We start from the raw sequence: 25,326 nt of genomic DNA on the forward strand, positions 1-25,326 counted from the left end.
CATTTTTTCCCCCATTTTTAGCAATTTCTCACCATTCTTTAACCTATTTTTTCCCATTTTCCCCGCCATTTTCTCCACATTTTTTGGGGATTTTTTTGCCATTTTTCCCCCATTTTTCCCCCTCCCTTTTCAGGTTTTTTTTCCCATTCTTTAGTAATTTCTCACAATTTTTTTTAACCTATTTTTTCCCATTTCTTATTGATTTTGGAGCTATTTTTCCCCATTTTTCTGCAATTTCCCCCCCCCTTTTTTTTTTGCTATTTTTTCCCTTTTTTTTCCTGTTTTTTTTTTTTTTAATTTTTCTTCCCATTTTTCACAATTTCCCCATTTTTTTCCTATTTCCCCCCATTTTTGGGCTACTTCTTGTTGTTGTTATTTTCCCACCATTTTTCAACAATTTCCCCCGATTTTTTACCTATTTTTTCCCATTTTTAAAATGTTTTTGTAGCTGCTTTTTCCCCTTTTCCAGCAATTTTCCCCCCATTTTTTTTCTATTTTTTCTCTATTTTTTGGTATTTCCCTCCTTTTTTTTTGCTGTTTTTCCCCACTTTTTTCCCTGACTTTTTTTTGTTACTTTTTTCCCATTTTTCAGCCATTTCCCCCCCATTTTTCGGCTCCTTTGTCCCTTTTCTTTGCTATTTTCCCCCCATTTTCCAGCAATTTCCCACCACATTTTTGCTCTTTCTTTCCCCATTTTTCAGCTACTTTTCCCCCTTTTTTTTTTCTCCTTTTTTTGCAATTTTTCCTCATTTTTATCCCATTTTTTCACCATTTCTGGACCCATTTTACTCATTCCCCCCCCCCCCCCCATTTCTGGGCTATTTCCCCCTCCCTTTTTGGCCCTTTTCCCCTCATTTTTACCCCATTTTCCCCTCCTTCTTTCACTGTTTTTCCCCATTTCTCTGCCTGTTTTTTCCCTATTTTTCACCTATTTTTTCTCCTCCCCTCCCGGCTGTCTTTTCCCATTTTTGTGTGATTTTCCCCCATTTTCCAGCCGTTTTCCCCCCTTTTTTTTTTGCTCTTTCCCTCCCCCATTTCCGCCCCTCCCCCCCCCATTTTTGGGTTGTTTTCCCCCCATTTCGGGGCCGCACCTTCTCGAACTCGAGGCGGATGGGGGAGGGGAAGTGGCCGGACACCCACGAGGCCACCTCGCGTCCGAGCGCCGCCGCCTCGGCCACCGTGGGCACGCTCAGGCGGCACATCACCGAGTCCGTGTCCCCGTACACCACCTGGCGCCCCGAAATCCGCGTCAGGGACCCCAAAAACGGGGTCAGCGCCCCGAAAAACCCCAAAAACCGCCCCAAAAACCGCCCCAGAAACCCCAAAAACCGCCCCAAAAACCGCCCCAGAAACCCCCAAAACCACCCCAAAACTGCCCCAGGTGACGTCACCGAGTCTGTGTCCCCGTACAGCACCTGGCGCCCCGAAATCCGCGTCAGGGACCCCAAAAACGGGGTCAGCGCCCCGAAAAACCCCAAAAACCGCCCCAAAAACCGCCCCAGAAACCCCAAAAACCGCCCCAAAAACCGCCCCAGAAACCCCCAAAATCCACCCCAAAACTGCCCCAGGTGACGTCACCGAGTCCGTGTCCCCGTACAGCACCTGGCGCCCCGAAATCCGCGTCAGGGACCCCAAAAACGGGGTCAGCGCCCCGAAAAACCCCAAAAACCGCCCCAAAAACCCCAAAAACCGCCCCAAAAACCCCAAAATCCACCCCAGAGACCCCAAAATCCACCCCAGAAACCCCAAAAACCGCCCCAGAAACCCCAAAAACCGCCCCAAAAACCGCCCAGAAACCCCAAAATCCGCCCCAGAGACCCCCAAACGCCACTAAAATCCCCCCAAATGCCCCCAGGTGTGCCCAGGTGCCCCCCGGGCCGTTACCTGTGCCCAGGTGCCCCCCAGGTGCCCTCACCTGCCCCCCCAGGTGCCCCCCCCAGGCCGTTACCTGTGCCCAGGTGCCCCCCAAGTGCCCTCACCTGCACCCCCAGGTGCCCCTCTCAGGCCGTTACCTGTGCCCAGGTGCCCCCCAGGTGCCCCCCCCGGGCCGTTACCTGTGCCCAGGTGCCCCCCAGGTGCCCCCCCCGGGCCGTTACCTGTGCCCAGGTGCCCCCCAGGTGCCCCCCAGGTGCCCTCACCTGCACCCCCGGGTATTGGCTCTCCACCAGCTGCTTCGTCCTCTCGATCATCTGGCGCCCGAAGCCCGTCACGCTCTGCCGGGGCACAGGTGGGCACAGGTGGGACCAGGTGGGCACAGGTGGGACCAGGTGGGCACAGGTGGGACCAGGTGGGCACACGTGTGTCCAAGACCCTCTCACGTGTGCCCAGGTGCACTTTCCCGGCGCCCAGCTGTGCTCATGTGCCCCCAGCTGTGCCCCAGCTGTGCCCCCAGCTGTGCCCAGGTGTGTCCCAGGTGCCCCCAGGTGTGTCCAGGTGGGCCCCAGCCGTGCCCAGGTGAACCCAGGTGTGCCCAGGTGCCCTCAGCCATGTCCAGGTGCCCCCAGCTGTACCCCCAGTTACCCCCAGCCATGCCCAGGTGCCCCCAGGTGTGCCCCAGGTGTGTCTGTGTGTACCCAGGGGTACCTAGATGTGCCCAGGTGCCCCCAGGTGTGCCCAGATGCCCACAGGTGCCCCCAGTCGTGCCCAGGTACCCCCAGCCGTGCCCAGCTGTGCCCAGGTGTGTCTGTGTGCCCCCAAGTGAGCCCCAGGTACCCCCAGGTGTGCCCCAGCCATGCCCAGCCGTGCCCAGGTGCCCCCAGCTGTGCCCTAGGTGTGTTTGTGTGTACCCAGGTGTGCCCAGATGCCCCCAGGTGTGCCCCAGGTGTGCCCAGATGCCCCCAGGTGCCCCCCAGGTGTGCCCAGGTGCCCCCAGGTGTGCCCAGGTGTGCCCAGGTGCGCGGGTACCTGCGAGATCTCGAGGCAGGGCAGCCGCCCGGCCTGGGCGCCGGTGAAGCCGTACACGGAGTTGGCGCTGACCTTCAGTGCCAGCTGCCGCCCGTCCAGGACCTGGCGCCGCTCGGGGTCCTGCTCCTCGGCCAGCGCCGCCTTCACCCTGCCAGGACCCGGCCGCGCTCACCTGGGCACCGCTCCCACCAAAGGGACCCCGAAACGCCCCAAATCCACCCCAAATTCACCCCAAATTCACCTTCACCCTGCCAGGACCCGGCCGTGCTCACCTGGGCACCGCTCCCACCAAAGGGAGCCCCAAATGCCCCAAATTCACCCCAAATTCACCCCAAATCCGCCCTCACCCTGCCAGGACCCGGCCACGCTCACCTGGGCACCGCTCCCACCAAAGGGAGCCCGAAACGCCCCAAATCCACCCCAAATTCACCCCAAATTCACCTTCACCCTGCCAGGACCCAGCCACGCTCACCTGGGCACCGCTCCCACCAAAGGGAGCCCCAAATGCCCCAAATCCACCCCAAATTCACCCCAAATTCACCTTCACCCTGCCAGGACCCAGCCACGCTCACCTGGGCACCGCTCCCACCAAAGGGAGCCCCAAATGCCCCAAATCCACCCCAAATCCGCCCCAAATTCACCCCAAAATGCCCCAAATTCACCCCAAATCCACCCCAAATTCACCTTCACCCTGCCAGGACCCGGCAGCGCTCACCTGAGGGTACCTGGGTACCGCTCCCAACAAAAGTGCCCCCAAAAGGACCCCAAAATGCCCCAAATTCACCCCGAATTCACCCTGAATTCACCTTCACCCTGCCAGGACCCGGCGGTGCCCACCTGGGCCCCAAAAACCCCAAACCCACCCCAAAATCACCCCAAATCCCCCCAGGTGCCCCCAGCTGTGCCCAGGTGCCCCCCAGGTGTGCCCAGGTGTGCCCACCTTGCCCGCGCCGCCAGCAGCCCCTGCAGCACGCGGGGCAGGAGCCCCCAGGTGTGCCCAGGTGAGTTCCCAGGTGCCCCAGGTGAGTGCCCAGGTGCCCCCAGGTGCCCCCCAGGTGAGTTCCCAGGTGCCCCCCAGGTGCCCAGGTGTGCCCACCTTGCCCGCGCCGCCAGCAGCCCCTGCAGCACGCGGGGCAGGAGCCCCCAGGTGTGCCCAGGTGAGTTCCCAGCTGTGCCCAGGTGCCCCCAGGTGCCCCCCAGTGCCCCCCAGGTGTGCCCACCTTGCCCGCGCCGCCAGCAGCCCCTGCAGCACGCGGGGCAGGAGCCCCCAGGTGTGCCCAGGTGAGTTCCCAGGTGCCCCAGGTGTGCCCAGGTGAGTTCCCAGGTGCCCCCCAGGTGTGCCCAGGTGTGCCCAGGTGTGCCCAGGTGAGTTCCCAGGTGCCCCAGGTGAGTGCCCAGGTGCCCCCAGGTGCCCCCCAGGTGCCCCCAGGTGTGCCCAGGTGTGCCCACCTCGCCCGCGCCGCCAGCAGCCCCTGCAGCACGCGGGGCAGGAGCCCCCAGGTGAGTGCCCAGGTGCCCCCAGCTGTGCCCAGGTGCCCCCCAGGTGTGCCCAGGTGCCCCCCAGGTGTGCCCAGGTGTGCCCAGGTGTGCCCACCTCGCCCGCGCCGCCAGCAGCCCCTGCAGCACGCGGGGCAGGAGCCCCCAGGTGTGCCCAGGTGAGTTCCCAGGTGTGCCCAGGTGTGCCCAGGTGAGTTCCCAGGTGTGCCCAGGTGAGTTCCCAGGTGTGCCCAGGTGTGCCCACCTTGCCCGCGCCGCCAGCAGCCCCTGCAGCACGCGGGGCAGGAGCCCCCTGCGCACGCCCGGGCCCACGAAGAGCTGCCCCGTCGGGGTCCGGATGAAATCGCCGGGGCCCAGCCTGGGGGGGACACAGCGGTCAGAGAGCCCAGTACGGACCAGTACGGACCGGTACGGACCGGTACGGACCAGTACGGACCGGTATGGACCTGTACGGAGCAGTACGGACCAGTACGGACCAGTACGGACCAGTACGGACCGGTATGGACCAGTACGGACCAGTACAGACCAGTACGGACCAGTACGGACCGGTACGGACCGGTATGGACCGGTATGGACCGGTATGGACCAGTACAGACCAGTATGGACCAGTACGGACCGACACGGACCGGCACAGACCAGTATGGACCAGTACGGACCAGTACGGACCAGTATGGAGCGCTACAGACCAGTCCAAACCAGTCCAGACCAGTACAGACCCGTGTCTCTGGGCGCCCCCCGGGCCCAGCAGGGTGGTGTAGCACAGGTTGTGGGCGATCCCAGTGCTCCCAGTGCCGCCCTGGAGCCCAAACCAGTCCAGACCAGTCCAGACCAGTACAGACCAGTACAGACCAGTCCAGACCAGTACAAACCAGTACAAACCAGTACAGACCCGTGTCTCTGGGCGCCCCCCGGGCCCAGCAGGGTGGTGTAGCACAGGTTGTGGGCGATCCCAGTGCTCCCAGTGCCGCCCTGGAGCCCAAACCAGTCCAGACCAGTACAGACCAGTATAACCAGTACAAACCAGTATAACCAGTACAGACCCGTGTGTCTGGGCACCCCCCGGGCCCAGCAGGGTGGTGTAGCACAGGTTGTGGGCGATCCCAGTGCTCCCAGTGCCGCCCTGGAGCCCAGACCAGTCCAGACCAGTCCAGACCAGTACAGACCAGTACAACCAGTCCAGACCAGTACAAACCAGTATAACCAGTACAGACCCGTGTCTCTGGGCGCCCCCCGGGCCCAGCAGGGTGGTGTAGCACAGGTTGTGGGCGATCCCAGTGCTCCCAGTGCCGCCCTGGAGCCCAGACCAGTACAGACCAGTCCAGACCAGTACAGACCAGTATAACCAGTACAGACCAGTACAGACCAGTATAACCAGTACAGACCCGTGTCTCTGGGCGCCCCCCGGGCCCAGCAGGGTGGTGTAGCACAGGTTGTGGGCGATCCCAGTGCTCCCAGTGCCGCCCTGGAGCCCAGACCAGTACAGACCAGTACAGACCAGTACAGACCAGTATAACCAGTACAGACCAGTACAGACCAGTATAACCAGTACAGACCCGTGTCTCTGGGCGCCCCCCGGGCCCAGCAGGGTGGTGTAGCACAGGTTGTGGGCGATCCCAGTGCTCCCAGTGCCGCCCTGGAGCCCAAACCAGTACAGACCAGTACAGACCAGTATAACCAGTACAGACCAGTCCAGACCAGTCCAGACCAGTACAAACCAGTACAGACCCGTGTCTCTGGGCGCCCCCCGGGCCCAGCAGGGTGGTGTAGCACAGGTTGTGGGCGATCCCAGTGCTCCCAGTGCCGCCCTGGAGCCCAAACCAGTCCAGACCAGTCCAGACCAGTATAACCAGTACAAACCAGTACAGACCCGTGTCTCTGGGCGCCCCCCGGGCCCAGCAGGGTGGTGTAGCACAGGTTGTGGGCGATCCCAGTGCTCCCAGTGCCGCCCTGGAGCCCAAACCAGTACAGACCAGTCCAGACCAGTCCAGACCAGTCCAGACCAGTATAACCAGTACAGACCAGTACAAACCAGTACAAACCAGTACAGACCCGTGTCTCTGGGCGCCCCCCGGGCCCAGCAGGGTGGTGTAGCACAGGTTGTGGGCGATCATGATGGACGGGTACAGCGAGGAGAAGTCCAAGGTGGCGATGGGGACGTCGTAGAACCTGCGCGGGTTTTGGGGGGATTTTAGGGGATTTTGGGGTTTTTGGGGCATTTTGGGGTTTTTTGGAGTTTTGGGGTTTTTGGGGAGTTGGGATTTGGGGGGGGTTTTGTGGATTTTTAGGGGATTTTTGAGAGATATTTGGGGATTTTTGGGGTTTTGAGAGTTTTGAGGGTTTTGGGGTTTTTTGGGGATTTTGGGGTTTTTTGGGGTTTTTTGGAGTTTTGGGGTTTTTGGGGAGTTGGGATTTGGGGGGCTTTTGTGGATTTTTAGGGGATTTTTGAGAGATTTTTGGGGTTTTGGGGCTTTTGGGGTTTTTGGGGTTTTTTGGGAGTTGGGATTTGGGGGGGGTTTTGTGGATTTTTAGGGAATTTTTGAGAGATATTTGGGGATTTTTGGGGTTTTGAGAGTTTTGAGGGTTTTGGGGTTTTTTGGGGATTTTGGGGTTTTTTGGGGTTTTTTGGAGTTTTGGGGTTTTTGGGGAGTTGGGATTTGGGGGGGTTTTTGTGGATTTTTAGGGGATTTTTGAGAGATTTTTGGGGATTTTTGGGGTTTTGGGGGTTTTTGGGTGGTTGGGACTTGGGGGGGGTTTTGGGGGGCTTTTGGGGTTTTTTGGGATTTTTTGGCTTTTCGGGATTTTGGGGGGGTTGGGATTTGGGGGGGTTTTGGGGGGATTTTTGGGGATTTTGAGGGTTTTGGGGTTTTTTGGGGCTTTATGGAAATTTGGGGGATTTTGGGGTTTTTGGGGTTTTGGGGATTTTGGGCGGTTCGGATTTGGGGGGGGCTTGGGGGGATTTTGGGGCTTTTTGGGTTTTAGGGGTTTTGGGGGGTTTGGAGGTTTTTTGGAGATTTTGGGGTTTTTTGGAGTTTTGGGGTTTTTGGGTGGTTGGGATTTGGGGGGTTTTGGGGATTTTTTTGGGGATTTTTGAGAGATTTTGGGGATTTTGGTGTTTTTTGGGGGTTTTGGGGTTTTTTGAGGTTTTGGGGTTTTTTGGGGATTTGGGGTTTTTTGGGGAGATTTTAGGGTTTTGCAAGATTTTGGGGGTTTTGGTGTTTTTGGTGGTTTTGGGGCATTTGGGGGATTTTGGGGTTTTTTGGAGATTTTTGGGGTTTTGGGGATTTGGGTTTTTTGGGGGAGTTTGGGGGTTTTTTTGGAGATTTTTGGGGTTTTTGGGGATTTCAGGGTTTTGGGGTTCTTGGGTTTTTTGGGGCTTTTGGGAGATTTTGGGATTTTGGAATTTTCTGGAGGTTTGGGGGATTTTCTTCAGGTTTTTTACATTTTTTTATCATTTTTCAAGGGATCTTTTGGGATTTTTGGGAGTTTTTGAGGAGATTTTTTGAGGAATTTTTTTTTTGTCTTTTGAAGGATTTTTTGTGGGGTTTTGGGGTTTTTAAAATACTTTTGAAGGGCTTCTTGAAGTTTTTTTTGAGGAATTTTTTGCATTTTTTTGGGGTTTTTGAGGGGATTTTTTGGGGGCTTTCGGGTTTTTTCTCCAGTTTCTTGGGTTTTTGTTAAAAGGCTTTTTGAGGGATTTTTGGGGTTTTTTCTGGGGTTTTATGACGGATTTTGGGGGGTTTTTGAGGGTGTTTTTGAAGGATTTTTTGGGGGTTTTTTGAAGGGGGGGACTTTGGGGTTTTTTTGGGTTTTATTAGAGGAGCTTTTAGGGTTTTTTTTGAGGTTTTTAAAGGGATTTTTAGGGATCTTTTCAGGGGGTTTTGAGGGATTTTTGGGGTTTTTTTTGGCTTTTTGGGGGGGGGTTTGGAGGGATTTTTTCGGTTTTTTTCTCAGGGTTTTTTTGATTTTTTTGGGGAGCTTTTGGGGGATTTTGGGGGTTTTTTGTGCCCCCCACTCACCCCTTGAGGGGCTCGATCACCGTGGCCCCCTCGAAATCCTCGCCCCCCTCCGGCTTCACCACCGGCAGCAGCAAATCCTCCTGCATGGCCTGGGGGAGGGGAAAAGTCACCCCAAATCCCCCAAATTCACCCCAAAAATATCCCCAAAACCCCATTAAAAAAACCACCCCAAAACCACCCCAAAATTCCCTTTAAAAAACCCCAAAAAACGACCCCCAAAACCTCCCCCAAATCCTCCTGCGTGGCCTGGAAGGGGAAAAAAATCACCCCAAAATCCTGCAAATTCACCCCAAAAGCAGCCCAAAATCCCGCAAAAATCACCCCGAAAACCAGCCCCCAAAAAAGCCCCAAAAATCCCCGAAAAACGCCCAAATTCACCCCAAAACCCCTCCCGAAATCCCACAAAAATCCCCAAAAAGAGACCCCAAACTCTCCATGAAATCCCCCAAAACCTCCCCCCAAAAAAATCCCAAAATCCCCCACAAAACCGCCAAAAAAAATCCCCCAAACGCCCCAAAATCCCCCCAAAAATCCCTCCCAGAAACCAGCCCAGAACAGCCCCACGTGACCCCGATGGCCCCAAATCCCCCCCAAATCCTTCCCAAATGCCTCCAAATCCCCCAAAATGTCCCCAAATCTCCCAAAATGTCCCAAATGTGCCCCAAATCCTCACCAAATCCCCCCAAATGTGCCCCAAATATCCCCCCCAAATGTCCTCAAATCCCCCCAAATGTCCCCAAATCCCCCCAAATCCCCCCCCAATGCCCCCAAATCCTCCCCAAGGGTCCTCAAATTCCCCCAAATATCCCCAAATCTCCCCCAAATCCTCCCCAAATGTTCTCAAATCCCCCCAAATGTCCCCAATGCCCCCCAAATTCCCCCAAATCCTCCCCAAATCCCCCCAAATGTGCCCCAAATGTCCCCAAATCCCCCCCAAATCCTTCCCAAATGTCCCCAAATCCCCCAAATGTCCCCAATACCCCTCAAATGTCCTCAAATCCCCCCCAAATGTGCCCCAAATGTGCCCAAATCCCCCCAAATATCCCCAAATCCCCCCCCAAATATCCCCAAATTCTCCCAAATCCTCCCCAAATGTCCTCAAATCCCCCCAAAGCCCCCAAACCCCCCCAAATGTCCCCCAAATATCCCCAAATCCCCCCAAATGTGCCCCAAATTCTCGCAAATCCTCCCCAAATGTCCTCAAATCCTCCCCAAATGTCCCCCAAATCCCTTCAAATGGCCCCCAAACCCCCTGAATGTCCCCAAATGCCCCCAAATGGTCCCAAATCCCCCCAAATGTCCCCAAATCCTCCCCAAATGGCCCCAAATCCCCTGAAATCCCCCCAAAAGTGCCCTGACCTGGCGCAGGAGCTGTGCCACCACCTAGACCTGCTGCCCGCGGGTGAGCAGGTAGCTGAGGGGCACGGCCGTCACCCCATGGCCCCAAATGGCCCCAAATCCCCCCCAAATGTGCCCAAATCCCCCCCAAATGTCCCGAAATGGCCCCAAATTCCCCCCAGCATCACCTGGCGCAGGAGCTGTGCCACCACCTTGACCTGCTGGCCCCGGGTGAGCAGGTAGCTGAGGGGCACGGCCGTCACCCCATGGCACCAAATGTGCCCCAAATCCCCCCCAAATGTGCCCAAATCCCCCCCAAATGGCCCCAAATCACCCCAAATCCCCCCAAATCCCCCCAGATGTGCCCCCTGAGTGTGCCCACTGTCACCTGGCGCAGGAGCTGTGCCACCACCTTGACCTGCTGCCCGCGGGTGAGCAGGGAGCTGAGGGGCACCGCTGTCACCCCATGGCCCCAAATGTGCCCAAATCCCCCCCAAATGGCCCCAAATCACCCCAAATCCCCCCCAAATGTCCCGAAATCACCCCAAATCCCCCCAGATGTGCCCTGACCTGGCGCAGGAGCTGTGCCACCACCTTGACCTGCTGCCCGCGGGTGAGCAGGTAGCTGAGGGGCACGGCCGTCACCCCATGGCACCAAATGGCCCCAAATGGCCCCAAATCACCCCAAATGGCCCCAAGCGCCCCCTGAGTGTGCCCACTGTCACCTGGCGCAGGAGCTGTGCCACCACCTTGACCTGCTGGCCCCGTGTGAGCAGGTAGCTGAGGGGCACGGCCGTCACCCCATGGCCCCAAATGGCCCCAAATCCCCCCCAAATGGCCCCAAATGTGCCCAAATCCCCCCAGATGTGCCCTGACCTGGCGCAGGAGCTGTGCCACCACCTTGACCTGCTGCCCACGTGTGAGCAGGGAGCTGAGGGGCACGGCCGTCACCCCATGGCCCCAAATGGCCCCAAACCCCCTGAAATGTCCCCAAATCCTCCCCAAATGTCCCGAAATGGCCCCAAATTCCCCCCAGCGTCACCTGGCGCAGGAGCTGTGCCACCACCTTGACCTGCTGCCCGCGGCTGAGCAGGGAGCTCAGGGGCACGGCCGTCACCCCATGGCCCCAAATGGCCCCAAATCCCCCCAAATGGCCCCAAATGTGCCCAAATCCCCCCCAAATGGCCCCAAAAGTGCCCCCTGAGCGTGCCCACTGTCACCTGGCGCAGGAGCTGTGCCACCACCTTGACCTGCTGCCCGCGGCTGAGCAGGTAGCTCAGGGGCACGGCCGTCACCCCATGGCCCCAAATGGCCCCAAATGACCCCAAATCACCCCAAAAGTGCCCTGACCTGGCGCAGGAGCTGTGCCACCACCTTGACCTGCTGGCCCCGTGTGAGCAGGTAGCTGAGGGGCACGGCCGTCACCCCATGGCACCAAATGTGCCCCAAATCCCCCCCAAATGGCCCCAAATGTGCCCAAATCCCCCCAGATGTGCCCCCTGAGTGTGCCCACTGTCACCTGGCGCAGGAGCTGTGCCACCACCTTGACCTGCTGGCCCCGGGTGAGCAGGTAGCTGAGGGGCACGGCCGTCACCCCATGGCACCAAATGGCCCCAAATCCCCCCCAAATGGCCCCAAATCACCCCAAATCCCCCCAAATCACCCCAAATCCCCCCAGATGTGCCCCCTGAGTGTGCCCACTGTCACCTGGCGCAGGAGCTGTGCCACCACCTTGACCTGCTGGCCCCGTGTGAGCAGGTAGCTGAGGGGCACGGCCGTCACCCCATGGCACCAAATGTGCCCCAAATCCCCCCCAAATGGCCCCAAATGTGCCCAAATCCCCCCAGATGTGCCCCCTGAGTGTGCCCACTGTCACCTGGCGCAGGAGCTGTGCCACCACCTTGACCTGCTGGCCCCGGGTGAGCAGGTAGCTGAGGGGCACGGCCGTCACCCCATGGCACCAAATGGCCCCAAATCCCCCCCAAATGGCCCCAAATCACCCCAAATCCCCCCAAATCACCCCAAATCCCCCCAGATGTGCCCCCTGAGTGTGCCCACTGTCACCTGGCGCAGGAGCTGTGCCACCACCTTGACCTGCTGCCCGCGGCTCAGCAGGTAGCTGAGGGGCACGGCCGTCACCCGCGCCATCTCCACCAGCGTCACCAGCGTCATCAGGCGCTCGAGCAGCCGCAGCGGCAGCAGCGCGTCCTTGAGGCAGTACAGCGCCAGGCGGCGGCGGGACTGAGCGTCGCCGTTCTGGGGGGGCAAATGATGTCAGCAGTGACGTCATCAGTGATGTAATCGGTGACATCATCAGTGTGATAACATGGTGACACCACCAGTGTGACAGCATCACTGTGACACCACCACAGGGACAGGGCAAGCAGCGCGTCCTTGAGGCAGTACAGCGCCAGGCGGCGGCGGGACTGCGCGTCACCGTTCTGGGGGCGGAAATGATGCCAGCAGTGACGTCAGCAGTGACGTCATCAGTGTGATAACAGTGTGACAGCATCACTGTGACACCATCACAGGGACAGGGCCAGCAGCGCGTCCTTGAGGCAGCACAGCGCCAGGGCGGCAGCGGGACTGAGCATCACCGTTCTGGGGACGGAAATGATGTCAGCAATGATGTCATCAGTGACGTAATCGGTGACATCATCAGTGTGACATCATCACTGTGACACCATCGGTGTGACACCGTAACAGCGCCAGGCGGCGGCGGGACTGAGCGTCGCCGTTCTGGGGACATTGAGGGGACATCAATGATGTCATCAGTGACGTCATCTGTGTGACGTCATCACTGTGACATAATCAGTGTGATGCCATCACAGCGCCAGGCGGCGGCGGGACTGCGCGTCACCGTTCTGGGGACAGCCGTGACGTCATCAGTGACGTCGTCGCTGTGACATCATCACCGTGACACCATGACGGCATTGGGGGCATCAGTGACGTCACCGTGACGTCACCGTGACACCGCTGAGCACAGGGGCCGCCCCTGGGGCCGTTTTTGGGGCTCCTGGAACTGAGCAACGACCCCGGGTGACCCCAAGGTGACATTTGGGGCCGTTCGGGGCCGTTTTGGGGGTTTTTGGGGCACCTGGAGCTCGGTGATGACGCCCTGTGGGACACAGGTGATTTTGGGGCCGTTTTGGGGCCGTTTTTGGGGCTCCTGGAGCTTGGTCATGACCCCAGGTGACCCCCAGGTGACATTTGGGGCCGTTTTGGGGCCGTTTTGGGGCCGTTTTTGGGGCACCTGGAGCTCAGTGATGATGTCATAGAGGACACAGGTGATTTTGGGGCCGTTTTGGGGCCGTTTTTGGGTTTTTGGGGCACCTGGAGCTCGGTGATGATGCCCTAGGGGACACAGGTGATTTTGGGGCCGTTTTGGGGCCGTTTTTGGGGTTTTTGGGGCACCTGGAGCTCAGTGATGATGTCATAGAGGACACAGGTGATTTTGGGGCCGTTTTGGGGCCGTTTTTGGGGTTTTTGGGGCACCTGGAGCTCAGTGATGATGTCATAGAGGACACAGGTGATTTTGGGGCCGTTTTGGGGCTGTTTTTGGGGTTTTTGGGGCACCTGGAGCTCGGTGATGATGTCATAGAGGACACAGGTGATTTTGGGGCCGTTTTGGGGCCGTTTTGGGGGTTTTTGGGGCACCTGGAGCTCGGTGATGATGCCGTAGGGGACACAGGTGATTTTGGGGCCGTTTTTGGGGCCGTTTTGGGGGTTTTTGGGGCACCTGGAGCTCGGTGATGATGTCATAGAGGACACAGGTGATTTTGGGGCCGTTTTTGGGGCCGTTTTGGGGGTTTTTGGGGCACCTGGAGCTCGGTGATGATGTCATAGAGGACACAGGTGATTTTGGGGCCGTTTTGGGGCCGTTTTTGGGGTTTTTGGGGCACCTGGAGCTCAGTGATGATGTCATAGAGGACACAGGTGATTTTGGGGCCGTTTTGGGGCCGTTTTTGGGGTTTTTGGGGCACCTGGAGCTCGGTGATGATGTCATAGAGGACACAGGTGATTTTGGGGCCGTTTTTGGGGCCGTTTTGGGGGTTTTTGGGGCACCTGGAGCTCGGTGATGATGTCATAGAGGACACAGGTGATTTTGGGGCCGTTTTGGGGCCGTTTTGGGGTTTTTGGGGCACCTGGAGCTCGGTGATGATGTCATAGAGGACACAGGTGATTTTGGGGCCGTTTTGGGGGTTTTTGGGGCACCTGGAGCTCGGTGATGATGCCGTAGGGGACACAGGTGATTTTGGGGCCGTTTTGGGGCCGTTTTTGGGGTTTTTGGGGCACCTGGAGCTCAGTGATGATGTCATAGAGGACACAGGTGATTTTGGGGCCGTTTTGGGGCCGTTTTTGGGGTTTTTGGGGCACCTGGAGCTCGGTGATGATGCCGTAGGGGACACAGGTGATTTTGGGGCCGTTTTGGGGGTTTTTGGGGCACCTGGAGCTCGGTGATGATGCCCTGGGGGACACAGGTGATTTTGGGGCCGTTTTGGGGCCGTTTTGGGGGTTTTTGGGGCACCTGGAGCTCGGTGATGACGCCGTAGGGGACACAGGTGATTTTGGGGCCATTTTGGGGCCATTTTTGGGGTTTTTGGGGCACCTGGAGCTCAGTGATGATGTCATAGAGGACACAGGTGATTTTGGGGCCGTTTTGGGGCCGTTTTTGGGGTTTTTGGGGCACCTGGAGCTCGGTGATGATGTCATAGGAGACACAGGTGATTTTGGGGCCGTTTTGGGGCCGTTTTGGGGGGTTTTGGGGCACCTGGAGCTTGGTGATGATGCCCTGGGGGACACAGGTGATTTTGGGGCCGTTTTGGGGCCGTTTTTGGGGTTTTTGGGGCACCTGGAGCTCAGTGATGATGTCATAGAGGACACAGGTGATTTTGGGGCCATTTTGGGGCCATTTTTGGGGTTTTTGGGGCACCTGGAGCTCAGTGATGATGTCATAGAGGACACAGGTGATTTTGGGGCCGTTTTGGGGCCGTTTTTGGGGTTTTTGGGGCACCTGGAGCTCAGTGATGATGTCATAGAGGACACAGGTGATTTTGGGGCCGTTTTGGGGCCGTTTTTGGGGTTTTTGGGGCACCTGGAGCTCGGTGATGATGTCATAGAGGACACAGGTGATTTTGGGGCCGTTTTTGGGGCCGTTTTTGGGGTTTTTGGGGCACCTGGAGCTCGGTGATGATGTCATAGAGGACACAGGTGATTTTGGGGCCGTTTTGGGGCCGTTTTTGGGGTTTTTGGGGCACCTGGAGCTCGGTGATGATGTCATAGAGGACACAGGTGATTTTGGGGCCGTTTTGGGGGTTTTTGGGGCACCTGGAGCTCGGTGATGATGCCGTAGGGGACACAGGTGATTTTGGGGCCGTTTTGGGGCCGTTTTTGGGGTTTTTGGGGCACCTGGAGCTCAGTGATGATGTCATAGAGGACACAGGTGATTTTGGGGCCGTTTTGGGGCCGTTTTTGGGGTTTTTGGGGCACCTGGAGCTCGGTGATGATGTCATAGGAGACACAGGTGATTTTGGGGCCGTTTTGGGGCCGTTTTGGGGGGTTTTGGGGCACCTGGAGCTTGGTGATGATGCCCTGGGGGACACAGGTGATTTTGGGGCCGTTTTGGGGCCGTTTTTGGGGTTTTTGGGGCACCTGGAGCTCAGTGATGATGTCATAGAGGACACAGGTGATTTTGGGGCCATTTTGGGGCCATTTTTGGGGTTTTTGGGGCACCTGGAGCTCAGTGATGATGTCATAGAGGACACAGGTGATTTTGGGGCCGTTTTGGGGCCGTTTTTGGGGTTTTTGGGGCACCTGGAGCTCAGTGATGATGTCATAGAGGACACAGGTGATTTTGGGGCCGTTTTGGGGCCGTTTTTGGGGTTTTTGGGGCACCTGGAGCTCGGTGATGATGTCATAGAGGACACAGGTGATTTTGGGGCCGTTTTTGGGGCCGTTTTTGGGGTTTTTGGGGCACCTGGAGCTCGGTGATGATGTCATAGAGGACACAGGTGATTTTGGGGCCGTTTTGGGGCCGTTTTTGGGGTTTTTGGGGCACCTGGAGCTCGGTGATGATGCCCTGGGGGACACAGGTGATTTTGGGGCCGTTTTGGGGGTTTTTGGGGCACCTGGAGCTCGGTGATGATGCCGTAGGGGACACAGGTGATTTTGGGGCCGTTTTGGGGCCGTTTTTGGGGTTTTTGGGGCACCTGGAGCTCGGTGATGATGCCGTAGGGGACACAGGTGATTTTGGGGCCGTTTTTGGGCCGTTTTGGGGGTTTTTGGGGCACCTGGAGCTCGGTGATGATGCCGTAGGGGACACAGGTGATTTTGGGGCCGTTTTTGGGGTTTTTGGGGCACCTGGAGCTCGGTGATGATGCCGTAGGGGACACAGGTGATTTTGGGGCCGTTTTGGGGCCGTTTTTGGGGCACCTGGAGCTCGGTGGTGATGCCCTGTGGGACACAGGTGATTTTGGGGCCGTTTTGGGGCCGTTTTGGGGTTTTTGGGGCACCTGGAGCTCGGTGATGATGCCGTAGGGGACGTCCTCCTTCTGCTCGTGCAGGAAGTGGGCGCTGACGGCGTTCAGGGAGTACGAGCGGAGTTTGTGCTCCCTCAGCAGCACCTGGCGGGAGCCAAAACCGCCCGGAATCGCCCCAAAATCCCTCCCGGGACCCCCCCCAAAAAAAAACCCCCAAAATGCCCTGGAAAAACCCCCCCAAACCCCACCTGGGGAACCCCCGGCTCACCTGCAGCCCGGCCAGGGGGACCGTGCCCTCCTCCAGCTGTGCCCAGCTGTGCCCAAACCCCGCCCAGCTGCACCCAGGTGTGCCCAGGTGTGCCCCAGGTGTGCCTCAGGTGTGCCCAGGTGTGCCCAGGTGCACCCCAGGTGTGCCCCAGGTGTGCCCAGCTGTGCCCAAACCCCGCCCAGCTGCACCCAGGTGTGCCCAGGTGTGCCCCAGGTGTGCCCAGGTGTGCCCAGGTGTGCCCCAGGTGTGCCCAGGTGCACCCCAGGTGTGCCCCAGGTGTGCCCAGCTGTGCCCAAACCCCGCCCAGCTGCACCCAGGTGTGCCCAGGTGTGCCCCAGGTGTGTCCCAGGTGTGCCCAGCTGTGCCCAAACCCCGCCCAGCTGCACCCAGGTGTGCCCAGGTGTGCCCCAGGTGTGCCCAGGTGTGCCTAGCTGTGCCCAGGTGTGCCCAGCTGTGCCCCAGCCCCTCCCAGCTGTGCCCAAACCCTGCCCAGCTGTACCCAGGTGTGCCCAAGCCTACCCAGGTGTGCCCAGCTGTGCCCAAACCCCATCCAGGTGTGCCCAAACCCCTCCCAGCTGTGCCCAGGTGACCCAGGGACCCTCCCCAGTCCATCCAGGTGTGCCCCAACCCCTCCCAGCTGTGCCCAAATCCCTCCCAGGTGTGCCCAGGTGTGCCCAAACCCCTCCCAGGTGCTCCCGAACCCCTCCCAGTTGTGCCCAGCCGTGCCCAGGTGTGCCCCCAGCCCCTCCCACCTGTGCCCAAACCCCTCCCAGGTGCTCCCAAACCCCTCCCAGGTGTGCCCAGCTGTGCCCAAACCTCTCCCAGCTGTGCCCAGCTGTGCCCAAACCCCTCCCAGCTGTGCCCAGGTGTGCCCAAACCCCTCCCAGCTGTGCCCAAACCCCTCCCAGCTGTGCCCAGCCGTGCCCAGGTGTGCCCCCACCCCTCCCAGATGCTCCCAAACCCCTCCCAGCTGTGCCCAGCCGTGCCCAGGTGTGCCCCAGCCCCTCCCAGCAGTGCCCAAACCCCTCCCAGGTGCTCCCAAACCTCTCCCAGCTGTGCCCAGGTGTTCCCAAGCCCCTCCCAGCTGTGCCCCCAGCCCCTCCCAGCCGTGCCCAGGTGTGCCCAGCTGTGCCCCCAGCCCCTCCCAGCAGTGCCCAAACCCCTCCCAGGTGCTCCCAAACCTCTCCCAGGTGTGCCCAGCTGTGCCCCCAGCCCCTCCCAGCCGTGCCCCCAGCCCCTCCCAGCCGTGCCCAGCTGTGCCCAGCTGTGCCCCCAGCCCCTCCCAGCCGTGCCCAGGTGTGCCCAGGTGTGCCCGCTCACCTGCAGCATGTCCAGCGTCACCCTGCCCGGGGTGGTGACGGCCTTGCCCTCCCGGCGGCCGAGCTGGCGCGACTGGAACGCCGCCTCCCGCACCTGCGAGGGCACCCCCCGCACGCGGCCCAGGTACGGGAACGACGGCACCTGCGGGCACCGGGCACCGCACTCACCTGGGGGCACCTGGGGGGGCTCCGGGGGGCACCTGGGGGGGAATTGGGGGGCACCTGGGGGCACCTGGGAGGGTTTGGGGGGCACCTGGGGGGGAATTGGGGGGCACCTGGGGGCACCTGGGAGGGTTTGGGGGGCACCTGGGGGGGGGTTGGGGGCACCTGGGGGGGCTTCGGGGGGCACCTGGGGGGGAATTGGGGGCACCTGGGGGCACCTGGGAGGGTTTGGGGGCACCTGGGGGGGGGTTGGGGGCACCTGGGGGGGCACCTGGATGGGAACTGGGGGCACCTGGGAGAGTTTGGGGGCACTTGGGGGGGGGTTTGGGGGCACCTGGAGCAGAACTGGGGGCACCTGGGGTGAGGTTGGGGGCACCTGGGAGGAACTGGGGGGAAATTGGGGGCACCTGGGGGGGAATTGGGGGCATCTGGGGGGAATTGGGGGCACCTGGGGGCACCTGGAGAGAATTTGGGGACACCTGTAGGGGAATTGGGGGCACCTGGGGGGGGTTGGGGGCACCTGGGAGGGTTTGGGGGCACCTGGGGCAGAAGTGGGGGCACCTGGGGGGGATTGGGGGCATCTGGGGGGGAATTGGGGGCACCTGGGAGGAATTGGGGGCACCTGGGGGGCACCTGGAGGGGTTTGGGGGCACCTGTAGGGGAATTGGGGGCACCTGGGAGGGTTTGGGGGCACCTGGGGCAGAATTGGGGGCACCTGGGGGGGATTGGGGGCATCTGGGGGGGAATTGGGGGCACCTGGGAGGAATTGGGGGCACCTGGGGGCACCTGGAGGGGTTTGGGGGCACCTGGAAGGGAACTGGGGGCACCTGGGGGGCACCGGGAGGGGAACTGGGGGCACCTGGGAGGAATTGGGGGCACCTGGGGGGGGTTTGGGGGCACCTGGGGGGGTCCCAGGAATGTCCCAGGTGTTTTTTGGGGGGCTCAGGGGGGTTTTGGGGTCTCACCTGGAGCAGGGAGGGCGGGCGGGATTTGGGGATTTTTGTGAAGATTTTTGGGGGATTTTATGAGGATTTTTGGGGGATTTTTGTGAGGCTTTTTGGGGGATTTTTGTGAGGATTTTGGGGGGGATTTTGGGCAATTTTATGAGGATTTTGGGGGATTTGGGGGGTTTTTGGGGTCCCTGTGAGCCCGGGGTTTTTTGGGGGGGCTCGGGGGAGTTTTGGGGTCTCACCTGGAGCACCTGGGCCCTCTGGAGCAGGTAGGGAAGGTCGAAGTTGTGGATGTTGTAGCCCGTGACCACGTCGGGGTCCACGATCCGCACGAACTCCGCCCAGGACTGGGAAAAAAGGGGGGTCAGGGGTCCCAAAACTCACCTGGGGGTCCCAAAACTCACCTGGGGGTCCCAAAATTCACCTGGGGGTCCCAAAACTAACCCGGGAGCCCCAAAAACACCTGGGGAGCCCCAAAATTCACACAGGGAGCCCTAAAATTCACCTGGGAGCCCCAAAATTCACCTGGGGGTCCTAAAATTCACCTGGGAGCCCCAAAATTCACCTGGGGGTCCCAAAACTCACCCAGGGAGCCCCAAAATTCACCCAAGGAGCCCTAAAAACACCTGGGAGCCTCAAAAACTCACCCCAAAACTCACCTGGACCCCTCCAAAATTCACCTGGGGAGGCCCAAAATTCACCTGGGAGGCCCCAAATTCACCCAGGGAGCCCCAAATTCACACAGGGAGCCCCAAAATTCACCTGGGAGCCCCAAAATTCATCCAGGGAGCCCCAAATTCACACAGGGAGCCCCAAAATTCACCTGGGGGTCCCAAAATTCATCCAGGGAGCCCCAAATTCACCCAGGGAGCCCCAAAATTCACCTGGAGAGCCCCAAAATTCACCCAGGGAGCCCCAAATTCACCCAGGGAGCCCCAAAATTCACCTGGAGAGCCCCAAAATTCACCTGGAGGTCCCAAAACTCACCCAGGGAGCCCCAAAATTCACCTGGAGAGCCCCAAAATTCATCCAGGGAGCCCCAAATTCACACAGGGAGCCCCAAAATTCACCTGGAGAGCCCCAAAATTCACCTGGAGGTCCCAAAACTCACCCAGGGAGCCCCAAAATTCACCTGGAGAGCCCCAAAATTCATCCAGGGAGCCCCAAATTCACACAGGGAGCCCCAAAATTCACCCAGGGAGCCCCAAAATTCACCTGGAGGTCCCAAAACTCACCCAGGGAGCCCCAAAATTCACCTGGAGAGCCCCAAAATTCATCCAGGGAGCCCCAAATTCACACAGGGAGCCCCAAAATTCACACAGGGAGCCCCAAAATTCACCTGGGAGCCCCAAAATTCATCCAGGGAGCCCCAAATTCACCCAGGGAGCCCCAAAATTCACCTGGAGAGCCCCAAAATTCACCTGGAGGTCCCAAAACTCACCCAGGGAGCCCCAAAATTCACCTGGAGAGCCCCAAAATTCATCCAGGGAGCCCCAAATTCACACAGGGAGCCCCAAAATTCACCCAGGGAGCCCTAAAAACACCTGGGAGCCTCAAAAACTCACCCCAAAACTCACCTGGACCCCTCCAAAATTCACCTGGGGAGCCCCCCAAAATTCACCTGGGAGCCTCAAACCTCCTCTGGGACCCCTCCCCCATACCCCGGATACCCCAAATTCCCCAAATTTCCCAAATTCCCAAGATTTTTCCTCAAGTTTTGCCCCTCAGCTGCTGCCGGCCTCGCTCGCTCCCCCCAAACCACACCCAAACTTCCCCAAATCCCCCAAAACCCCACTAGGACCCCTCCCCAATACCCAAAACCCCCAGAATTCCCCAAAATCCCCGTTTTTGGTCCCAAACCCCCACCTGCAGCAGCTCCCTCTCGGTGTCGAAGCTGCTGACGGTGCCTCCCCCGAGACCCCAAAAGCTGCCCCAAAATCCCCCCAAAAACTGCCCCAAACCCCCTCAAAAACCGCCCCAAACGGCCCCAAAACCCCCCAAAACCCCCCAACCCCCTCCCCAGCCCCAAAAAACCCCCAAAATCCCAATTTTTGGCCCCAAAACCCCACCTACAGCAGCTCCCTCTCAGTGTCGAAGCCCCTGATGGTGCCTCCCCTGAGACCCCAAAAACTGCCCCAAACCCTCTCAAAAACTGCCCCAAACCTCCCCAAAACCCCCCAAACCCCTCCCCAGCCATCTCAAACCCCCAAAATCCCCGTTTTTGGCCCCAAACCCACCTGCAGCAGCTCCCTCTCGGTGTCAAAACCCCTGATGCTGCCTCCCCCGAGACCCCAAAAACCGCCCCAAAACCCCTCAAAAACTGCCCCAAACTGCCCCAAACCCCCCCAAAACCCCCCAAACCCCTCCCCAGCCCCAAAAAACCCCAAAATCCCCGTTTTTGGCCCCAAAGCGCACCTGCAGCAGCTCCCTCTCGGTGTCGAAGCTCCTGACCGTGGCTCCTCTCAGGGGGGCGCAGGGCAGCAGCGAGAACACCACGCGCAGGAAGGGCTCCCGGGCGCCCTGGCGCAGCGCCACGGCCGCGATGGCGATCACCGGGTCCTGCTGCGGCTCCGGGAACACCCCTGGGAGCCCCAGAATCGGAAAAATCACCCCAAAAAACCCCCAAATCCACCCCGAAAACCCCCAAATCCACCCCGAAATGCCCCAAATCCGCCCAAATTCCGCCCCTGCGGTGCCCCCGGTGCAGCGCCACGGCCGCGATGGCGATCACCGGGTCCTGCTGCGGCTCCGGGAACACCCCTGGGAGCCCCAGAATCGGAAAAATCACCCCAAAAAACCCCAAAATCCACCCCGAAAACCCCCAAAACCACCCCGAAATGCCCCAAAACCGCCCCGAAATGCCCCAAATCCGCCCAAATTCCGCCCCTGAGACGCCCCCCAGCGGCTCCCAGTGCCCCCAATTCCCCCCCGAACTCCCTCCCAGTCCCTCCCAGTGCTCCCAGTCCCAGCTCCCAGTGCTCCCAGTTCCCTCCCAGTCCCTCCCAGTGCTCCCAGTCCCTCCCAGTGGCTCCCAGTACCCTTCCTGCCGGCGCACTCGATGTCGAAGCTCAGCACCCTCAGGGGGGGCAGCCCCAGCTCCCAGTGCCCCCCAGTGCTCCCAGTGTCCCCCAGCGCTCCCAGTGCCCCCAAACTCGCTCCCAGTCCCCTCCCAGTCCCTCCCAGTCCCTCCCAGTGGCTCCCAGTGCTCCCAGTACCCTTCCTGCCGGCGCACTCGATGTCGAAGCTCACCACCCTCAGGGGGGGCAGCCCCAGCTCCCAGTGCCCCCCAGTGCTCCCAGTGCCCCCAAATCCCACCCAAACCCCCCCCAAACTCCCTCCCAGTTCCCTCCCAGTCCCCTCCCAGTCCCTCCCAGTCCCTCCCAGTGCTCCCAGTACCCTTCCTGCCGGCGCACTCGATGTCGAAGCTCAGCACCCTCAGGGGGGGCAGCCCCAGCTCCCAGTGCCCCCCAGTGCTCCCAGTGCCCCCAAATCCCACCCAAACCCCCCCAAACTCCCTCCCAGTCCCTCCCAGTGCTCCCAGTCCCTCCCAGTGGCTCCCAGTACCCTTCCTGCCGGCGCACTCGATGTCGAAGCTCAGCACCCTCAGGGGGGGCAGCCCCAGCTCCCAGTGCCCCCCAGTGCTCCCAGTGCCCCCAAATCCCACCCAAACCCCCCCCAAACTCGCTCCCAGTCCCCTCCCAGTCCCTCCCAGTGCTCCCAGTGCTCCCAGTACCCTTCCTGCCGGCGCACTCGATGTCGAAGCTCAGCACCCTCAGGGGGGGCAGCCCCAGCTCCCAGTGCCCCCCAGTGCTCCCAGTGCCCCCAAATCCCACCCAAACCCCCCCCAAACTCCCTCCCAGTCCCTCCCAGTGCTCCCAGTCCCTCCCAGTGGCTCCCAGTACCCTTCCTGCCGGCGCACTCGATGTCGAAGCTCAGCACCCTCAGGGGGGGCAGCCCCAGCCAGGGCCCCTCGGGGGGGTGGCCCCGCAGCCCCCCCCAGTCGGCGTCGGCCTCCAGCTGGCACAGGGTGGCCTTGGGGGGGTCCCGGGGGGGCTTTTGGGGGTCCCCGGGGGGGATTTGGGGGTCCCCAGGGGGGGTTTGGGGGGTCCCCGGGGGGGTTTTGGGGTCCCCCCGCCAGCGGAACCCCCCCGGGGGCAGCTCCACCCAGCAGCAGCCGACCAGGCCCGAGTCGGCCATGAACCTGGGGGGGGAATTTGGGGGGATTTGGGGGGGATTTGGGGAATTTTGGGGGATTTGGGGGGGAAATTCGGGGTGGGGGGTGAAGTTTGGGGGGCCAGGAGAAAAATTTGGGGGTTCTGGGGGGGTAAAATGGGGCTGGGAGGGGGAAATTCGGGGGTTTAAGGGGGGAAATTAGGGGGTTTTGGGGGAAATTTTGGGGGTCAAATGGGGCTGGGAGGGGGGAATTTGGGGGTTTGGGGAAGAATTCAGGGAATTTTGGGGGTTTGGGGGGAAAATTTGGGGTGGGGGTGAAGTTTGGGGGGGCAGGAGAAAAATTTGGGGGTTTTGGGGGGGTAAAATGGGGCTGGGAGGGGGAAATTTGGGGGTTTAGGGGGGGAACTTGGAGGTTTAGGGGGGATTTTGGGGGAATTTTGGGGGGTCAAGTGGGGCTGGGAGGGGGAAATTTGGGGGTTTGGGGAGGAATTTGGGGAATTTTGGGGGTTTGGGGAAAAATTTGGGGTGGGGGGTGAAGTTTGGGGGGTCAGGAGAAAAATTCGGGGGTTTTGGGGGGTAAAATGGGGCTGGGAGGGGGAAATTTGGGGGATTTGGGGGGATTTTGGGGGCCTTGGAAAGGGCAAAAAGGGGCTGGGGGTAAAATTTGGGGTGTTTGGGGTCAGATTTGGGGTATTTAGGGTCAGATTTGAGGTGGAAAACTCCAATTTCGGGGTTTTTGGGGCAAAATTTGGGGGTTTTGGGGTGGAAATTGGGGGGTTTTGGGTGGAATTTGGAGGTTTTCGGGGCAGAATTTGGAGGTTTTTGGGGCAGAATTTGGGGACTTTTGGGCGGAATTAGGAAGTTTTGGGGTGGAATTTTTGGGGAGGACCAGATTTTTTTGGGGTGGGGGTCGGATTTGGGGTTTGGGGCCAGGTTTGCCACCAAAAAACTCCGATTTTGGGGTTTTTGGGGTCAGGTTTGCCACAAAAAACCTCCGATTTTGGGGCTTTTGGGGTCAAGTTTGCTGCGAAAAACTCCGATTTTGGGTGTTCTGGGGTGGAATTTTTTGGGGTTTTTTTTGGGGGGGGTCAGATTTGGGGATTTTGGGGTTTTTGGGGGGGTTTTTGGGGGGGTTACCTGATCTCGAAGTCGATGTTGGCCTCGAAGGGGGGGGCCGGGTGCACCCCCAGCCCCCCCCAGCGCAGCCCCCGCTCCAGGAGGCGCCGGGCGGGGGGCACCAGGCGGGGCAGGGAGACCCCAACCCGCACAAAGGGCACCTGGGCACCCCCGTGGAACCCCAAAATACCTGGGGGGGGAGAGGGGAAAGGGGGAGAAAGTCACCCAAAAAAAAAAAACCCCAAAAAAGTGAAATTCCCTAAAAAAACCCGGCAAAAATGCACCAAAACCACCCCAAAAACGGTGTTGAAAATGCTCCAAAACTGCCCGGAAAGACCCCAAAAATATCCCCCAAACCAGCACAAAATGCACCAAAAAATCCCCCAAAAATATCCCAAAAGCAGCCCCAAAAGCCCCTAAAAATACCCCTGAACCAACCCAAAAATGCCTCCAAAATCCACCAGAAACGCCCCAAAAAAGCACCTCAAAACCACCCCCAAAACCCTCTAAAAATGCCCCAAAATGGCCCCAAAATCCACCAGAAATGCCCCAAAAAAGCAACTCAAAACCACCCCCAAAACCCTCTAAAAATGCCCCAAAAATGGCCCCAAAATCCACCAGAAATGCCCCAAAAAAGCAACTCAAAACCACCCCCAAAACCCTCTAAAAATCCACCAAAATCACCCCTAAAATTACCCAGAACCAGCCCCAAAATCCCCCAAAAATCCACCAAAATCACCCCAAACAATTCCCCAAAAAAATCCACCCAAAATCCACGATTTTTGGGATCCCAAAAGGAGTTTTGACCTCAAAATTGGAGATTTTAGGGCCATTTTTGGGGCCATTTTGGGGCCATTTTTGGGGCCATTTTGGGGCCATTTTTGGGGCATTTTTGAGCCATTTCTGGGCCATTTTGGGGCCATTTTTGGGGCCATTTTTGAGCCATTTTGGGGCCATTTTGGAGCCATTTTGGGGCTCTTTTGGGGCCATTTTTGGGGCATTTTTGAGCCATTTCTGGGCCATTTTTGGGGCCATTTTGAGGCCATTTTTGGGGCCATTTCTAGGGCCATTTTTGAGCCACTTTTGGGCCTTTTTTGAACCATT

The 25,326-nt window shown here is 59.2% G+C and overlaps 1 protein-coding gene across 1 annotated transcript in view; it reads right to left on the reverse strand.

The window, feature by feature from the left end:
- LOC138101532 (DNA polymerase delta catalytic subunit-like) overlaps positions 1-25,326 on the reverse strand; it is a 44,755-nt gene that overhangs the window by 15,307 nt on the left and 4,122 nt on the right. The window contains exons 5-18 of the mRNA XM_068999307.1: positions 24,244-24,412; positions 23,060-23,134; positions 22,836-22,972; positions 21,349-21,515; positions 19,176-19,280; positions 17,823-17,963; positions 16,268-16,378; positions 11,820-12,011; positions 8,418-8,506; positions 6,451-6,567; positions 4,646-4,759; positions 2,905-3,052; positions 2,139-2,213; positions 1,092-1,229 (exon numbers count right to left, since the gene is read on the reverse strand). Coding sequence (XP_068855408.1) covers positions 1,092-1,229; positions 2,139-2,213; positions 2,905-3,052; positions 4,646-4,759; positions 6,451-6,567; positions 8,418-8,506; positions 11,820-12,011; positions 16,268-16,378; positions 17,823-17,963; positions 19,176-19,280; positions 21,349-21,515; positions 22,836-22,972; positions 23,060-23,134; positions 24,244-24,412 — 1,778 coding nt within the window. The remainder of the gene's footprint in view (positions 1-1,091; positions 1,230-2,138; positions 2,214-2,904; positions 3,053-4,645; positions 4,760-6,450; positions 6,568-8,417; positions 8,507-11,819; positions 12,012-16,267; positions 16,379-17,822; positions 17,964-19,175; positions 19,281-21,348; positions 21,516-22,835; positions 22,973-23,059; positions 23,135-24,243; positions 24,413-25,326) is intronic.

The sequence above is a fragment of the Aphelocoma coerulescens genome, unplaced genomic scaffold (genome assembly GCF_041296385.1).
Source record: "Aphelocoma coerulescens isolate FSJ_1873_10779 unplaced genomic scaffold, UR_Acoe_1.0 HiC_scaffold_325, whole genome shotgun sequence".
Taxonomy (NCBI): domain Eukaryota; kingdom Metazoa; phylum Chordata; class Aves; order Passeriformes; family Corvidae; genus Aphelocoma; species Aphelocoma coerulescens.